The following is a 6,788-nucleotide window of genomic DNA, read 5'->3' as shown; positions in this document are numbered from 1 at the left end:
CATAATATAACAGAGAATAAACTGCCCAAATACCCTTAAACAAAGGAAAAGTACGTCCTTTATGAAGGCATAGAGCCACTACATGAAAATGAAAATTAATGAATACACTGTGTACAGTAATTTACCTGATAAGACAGACCTCAGAAAAATACTTTATGAAAGCTTTTATACTTTTATAAAGCTGTCTATAATGAAAATTAATTAACTAAGGATTTTTTCGCCCTGCCAAGGTGTGGACCAGTTATCCGGAGTGCTAAGTTATCGAGGGACGAGTTTTCGAGGTTCTACTGTAGCTCCAATATAGATAATTTCCTCACCTGTTATTGTATGCTTTAATGGAATTTTATAAACCCCCAATTTTTTGTTCAATGTGAGAATGTCTCTATCATTGCACAATGTTCTTTGTAGTGATGGTTGAGGAGTTATAGGTAACTAGCAGGTAGGCCAAGCATAGCTCGGGCAAAGTAACAATAGCAAAGATTAAGATTATTACATTATAGTCAACCTTACCCATTTTCACAAAATGCAAAAATTGGGTTCCCCTGTTTCCAGACTAATTAGAGAATTTTTAGATGAGTCTAAAAATATGTTCGATTTCTTGCAAAACGAAAAAAACTGCATATGCATCTTACACGTTGCTTTCTCTTAGCAATTCCATTGTTATGTAACACCTCCATTGTTGACACTTCCATTGTTAAGTAACACTTCCATTGTTGATGGAAGTGTTACTTAACATGGAAATTCCTCCCCACGGGGGAGAGGGACAGGATTAAGGCTTAACGCTTCCATTGTTGATGGAAGTGTTAAACCTTAATCCTGTCCCTCTCCCCCGTGGGGAGGAATTTCGAAAAATCCCTTCTTAGTATGCATTCTCGTGACATACCCTAACTGCGTACCAAATTTCAACTTTCAACTCCTAACTGTATGAGCTCTGTGATTATTATTATTATTATTATTATCAACCCATCTTGATTATATATATAGATATAAAACCATGCTTTCTAAATATATGTGTTATTTTTAGCAAAATGGTGCCCAAATATGGTATTGGAGGGTTTATTATTTTTAGGTCTTCTTTGTTGTAGACGAAAGATTTTGGAAATAATTTGTTTTTAACCCGGTTGTAGATATATTGATACTTGGAATTAAAATATCCGGCATTGTGCACTGCTCTGTTGATAATTTGTAATTCTTTATCAATTAATACCTGGGTGGATGGGATGAGGAGAGCTCTGTGAATAAGAGAAGTAATAGCGGAGTGTACAAAGTTTGAGGGTTGGAAGGCAGTTGTAAGGATAATATCTGGCACTTTGTTGTTTTTGTGGTGCACTGCAAAAATTAGCTCCAAAGATCTATGTATTTGCAAATCTAAAAAATAAATTTTTTAGATTTGCAAATACGTAGATTTTTGCATAGATTTTTTACATAGATTTGCAAAAAATAAATTTTTTCTTGCTCCTCCTTTACAGTGAAATTGATAGAAGGATATACTGAAGCTAACATCTGAATAAGTTTGTCTAAATCCTCTGCAGAACCTCCCATGAAAGCAAAATATCATCAATGTATCATAGATACATGATAGGATAGTGGATTGTTAAAGGTGTGTGGAAAATATGATACTCTATATTTCTCATGATGAGTTCTGCCAAAATTGATATAACCTGGATTTGTTTATATATTTTGCCATTGAACTGAAAATAATTATTTTCTGTGACAAATAAGAGGGCCTCACGCAAATGTAATACCTGTGATATAGGGTGCCCAGAGCTCAGTAGTAGTGCATTAGCAAGCATGACAGCTTCAAAATGTGGTACCGATGGATATAGTGAAATAACGCTGCAACATGGAAGTGTCCTATATTTAATTTCTAAATGCTGGCTTGAAGTGTACTATATGTTCAACACAATTAAATGATCTAATAATAAATTAAAACATGAAAGCAATAAATAAACTGCATAAATACTGTATAACAACATGAAAATAGCATTTACTGGTCACATAGTATTGACTTTGGCATCTTAAACAGGGCTACCAGATCCTCCATACGTGTACCATTTTCATGCTTTGCAATAAGTTCCTTTTTCATCTCAATCATTGATATTACAACCTTCATCTTAGGTTTTGTTGCTTCCACACATTTCTCCTATGCCACAGTTAATAAGTAAATGAAATAATGGGCACAACAGAATGTTTCTGCCTAATTTTAAACAACTGTCCTTACTTAACATGAATGTGTGATTGTATTCTTTGTTTAGAAGTTATTTTAAACTTTTTACTTCATATTTTCTTTGAATAAAATCAAGTCAAAATGTCTTCAGATAAAAAGCAAAGCAGTTAAATTATGCTTTGCGTTTTGGAAAGGACATAACTGGTGTTGCCACCTTTTCAAAATCGCTGACCTGGACAGCAGGTCAGGTTTGTTCAAACAGAAGTTCCTGGCACATGCACAATGTCATTTTACAATGCAAAGAATAACATGCATGCCAGTTCTAAATCAGTTATACAGTAGTTAGGGACTAGGGACTTGCATAGGAGTAACATAAGTAACCTAAATTAAGAAAGAACAGATACAGATAACTTAGCTCATAGACATGTACAATTGTACATGAAAAAAAAAGGTTGAAGGTCAACAGGTTGCGTGCCACATGTCAGCATAAACAGATTAGCATGGCAGAATTGCAGATGAGTTTCAGGTTTAAGTGAGTGTGAGTTCTTACAAATTTACACTATTTTAACAATGAAAAAAATATTTGTAAGAACTTTGTTTCTTCGTAATTTCACAATTTCTACGAAATTCCCGGACAAAATTAATAGTTCACCCAAAGAGTGAGTCAATTCCCAGACTTCTGGGTGAAAACTGGATGGGTGGTAACACTAGACATAACACTAAACAAACATTAAAAATATTTTTTTTTTTTAAATAAACTTTTTTAAAAAATATTTCTTCAAAAAAATTTATGAGACTTCATAGGTTAAATCCTAAGAAATTAACCAACGATTTTTGTCTGGACCGCATTTTATCAGAGACAAAAACTTCTGAGTGTTATCTTCGTTATTCTTTATTCACTATGCATTTCGGATGCAATATTTTTGTGTAACTTGCACTCCTCACCAGGTGTTACATTTCTATAAATTGATATAAATTTGATTATTACAGTCACAGGTTCTCAAACTTATTTCAACCACTGCCCACTTAAAAAATCTAGTGTCCCCATATTTAAAAATCTAATTTTTAAATTAAAAGATTAAATAAATCTAGATTTAAAAAAATCTAGTGCCCCCATATTTAACTTATCTTTTTACATTACTATCTGTTGAATATCTTAAAAACAGTTATTGCAAATATAATGCTTAAACATGCATTGTTATATGGATAGTATAGGTAGGATGTGACCCATATTCTATTTCTGAGATCAAAGAATGTTTCAATGAGAAGAAATAAAACTCATATTTAATCACTGAGCCTTCTACTGCCCATGAAAGTCTCCAGCGCCCACAAGGGGGCATTATCGCCCACTTTGAGAAAGGAGGATCACAGTAATTACACTTTTCTCATTGATGCACAATCAATGAAAAAAGTGTAAAAATAATCCACAGGGAAAAAGACAGTTATCTATATAAATTCAAAGAACACTTTGCAATTGTTAATAAAAACAAAACTGTAAACCTAAATAATGGCATGGAGGTTGACAACATATGGGAGGAAATGGGAGGGGCTAGAAAACAGAAAGAAAGAAAGACAGTTAAAAATGCCTTAGGGAATACAACATCAACACTGCTTAGCTGTATATGTCTAAATATAAAACAAATTAGTTCATTATTTTGTAAATATGTTCAAATAATGGAAGTTGTAATAGTTGATGTAATTTGTAAAATTGTAATTTTACTGTAATAATCACTGTAATAATCGAATTTATACCAATTTATAGAAATGTAAAAACTGATGAGGGGTGCAAGTTACACAAAAATATTGCACCCGAAATGCATAGTGAATAAAGAATAACGAAGATAACACTCAGAAGTTTTTCTCTCTGATAAAATGTGGTCCAGACAAAAATCGTTTGTTAATTTCTTCAGATTTAACCTATGAAGTTTCATAAATTTTTTCTGAAAAAATATTTTTTAAAATAATTGATATTTTTTAAAAGAATATAAAGAAAACAGCACCATTGATATAATACATATCTATTATTTTTATATTAAAAATATTCATAATGTGTATGGGGAATATGCTCCTAAACTTTGACCATGTCAAATGTGGTTTGAAAAGTTCCATTCAAATTTCAAACTAAAAACTACAAAACCCATCAGACACCCAAAGCTGTCATCAAAGAAAAATTGTAAGAAAAAATTATTAAAAATCAATGAGTAATACACAATATAAATAACCAAACACACCGAAAATAAAGCAAAAAACACACTGAAAACATACAAGCATAATGTGAGAGCAAGAGATAACTTGGCACAATAGATTGAATTTATGCTTCAAGCACATTTTTTCACTACATGTGCAGTTTGAATTCTAAAGCAAATTTTTGTCAAATTTAGCATTAAAACTCTGAAGCACTCAAAATTAGTCATTAGGAATACAAGATACCATTTGTGCATGTAATAATCTCTTTGTAAAATAGAGAATATATTTAAAAAATATATGATATTGACAATTAAATACAGAAATTTTTTAAGTCTATATTTCATCCTAGATATTTTAATCTTTATTTTACAAAGTGACTTTTACAAATAACCAATGCCTCAGAAATTTTTAAACAATTTGCAATAAACATAGATGAAGATGAGCTTACAACTACTAGGATTAATTGTGTTCTAAATATTCATTCACAATCACAGAAGACTTCAAAAATTCTTCTGTATTTACTCAATATTATACATTTTTTCAACAATTTCTTGTTTTGCAGTTTGTGATTTTTATAAAAGTTATAGTCTACTAATATCAGAAAGTGATTTTTGGCCTATATTACATTGCACTAGAAGTTTATTCATATTATTATTATTTATCACAAAATTAACTGAAAAAAAAAATCACATTTTATAAACAAAATTTAGATATTAAGAAAAAAATTATTAAAATTGTTTACAAATGATTTCTAAGGAACTGAAAAAACAAAGATTTCAATAATTCAAATATACATTTTAAAACAGTTATTTATTTCAACAACCTAGCATATTTTCCTGAATTAATAATTACATAAATTCTGTTAAAAATTTTATGGATTTATTGACCTACAAAATTTCTTATCTCTTCTCATAAGTTCATTTGTGGTAAAATAAAAACAATTATTAATAAAAAAGAAAACAATAAAGTTTAAAACTAAATCAAATTAATAAATGATAAAAAATTATTAAAAAATAAATGTAATATTAAATGATATTACACTAACAAATGGACTGCCTGTACAAAAATTTCATCATAAAAAATTTACTATAAATTCTTGGAATAATGTCATAGCAGCTTTTATAACATTTGTAAAACTCACATCGACATATAACTTATGACCAAAATAATAAAAGAACATTAAATAAAGAAAAATTTACCTGAAAATTAGGCATGGTTTGTTTAAATGGTTCTAATTTTTCTGATGTTTGCTCTGGAGGAGGAGGAGGTACTTGAGTTAACTGATCTTCTAACGGTTGTTCAGCAATAAAACATTCATTTTCTTCACAATCATCAATCTTTAAAAATATATCATGTTGAAGAACTTATTATAATTATTCTTAAACTAAATCAACAAGAAAAAAATTTAAGCAGCTATTTTTAACTATAGTTACTCTAAAAGGTAACATTTCAAAAACACACTAATTTTATATTATTTTTTCAATATCTTTATTCTTTTACTAAACATAAATATTTTCATACCAACTACTTTTAAGAATATATTTTTAATTAGTTTAAAAACTTTTACCTAAATATAATTTATTGATTTCATTAATATATCATGTATTGCCATCTTTTTGTTAAATATAAATTTAGATGTTTTTCTGATTATCTAAGAAATTTTCTCTATAACCAATTTTGAAAAACTTTATTGTGATTTTAATTGCCTAAGAAGCAAACTACTATCAATTTATAATGATATTACAGTAACAAAAAATAGATAAAAATAATTAAATTTTTTTAAATCTCGAAATAAAAATATATCTTTGATAAACTCATGTTATAATTAAAAAGTTAATTTACTAACTTGATTAATAATGTTGCAACACTGTTGTTAAAATTAAGTTTCAAAATGTTTTAGTTTTCATCCTCAGTAAAGAAATAGTTTCTTATTTTTATTAAATTATAAGTTATATTAAATGATTTTTCTACTGTATCTTTGTATTTATTATTTACATATTGAAAAAACAAACTTAGCACCAAAGGAACAAAATACATAGAAATATTTTTTGTTTTGTCATTTATACGAGGGCTGTTCGGAAAGTTCGCAGCCTCACATAGAAAAACAAACAAAATAATGTTAAAACTTTTTTCATTTTTCAATGTAATCTCCTCTGTTAGCAATGCACTTATTCCAGCAATGTTCTAGCTTTTTTATGCCATCACAATAGGTCGATTTGTCAAGGTGTGCAAAATACTCGTTCACTTCAGAGATGACTTCGTCATTTTAGTGGAATCTCTTTCCAGCCAAGAATTTTTTTAGGTTTGGAAAAAGGTGCAAGTCACTGGGGGCCAAATCAGGTGAGTACGTTGGATGTGGAACTAATTAGAAGCGAAGTTCGTTTATCCTTTGTTCAGTGATTCTGGCGGAATGTGCAGGTGCATTATCGTGGTG

At 29.4% G+C, this 6,788-nt stretch overlaps 1 protein-coding gene across 1 annotated transcript in view; it reads right to left on the bottom strand.

Moving 5' to 3' along the window:
- Positions 1 to 6,788, bottom strand: part of LOC111613068 (adapter molecule Crk-like) — a gene marked incomplete at its 5' end in the record, with an annotated part of 51,110 nt that overhangs the window by 39,222 nt on the left and 5,100 nt on the right. Inside the window, one exon of the mRNA XM_023354370.1 lies at positions 5,554 to 5,691. Within this exon, the coding sequence (XP_023210138.1) occupies positions 5,554 to 5,691 (138 nt within the window). The remainder of the gene's footprint in view (positions 1 to 5,553; positions 5,692 to 6,788) is intronic.

Source organism: Centruroides sculpturatus, unplaced genomic scaffold (genome assembly GCF_000671375.1).
Source record: "Centruroides sculpturatus isolate CEXI.00-Female unplaced genomic scaffold, Cexi_2.0 scaffold1626, whole genome shotgun sequence".
Classification (NCBI taxonomy): domain Eukaryota; kingdom Metazoa; phylum Arthropoda; class Arachnida; order Scorpiones; family Buthidae; genus Centruroides; species Centruroides sculpturatus.
The sequence above is the reverse complement of the archived record's forward strand: the minus strand, read 5'-3'. Positions and strand labels throughout refer to the sequence as shown.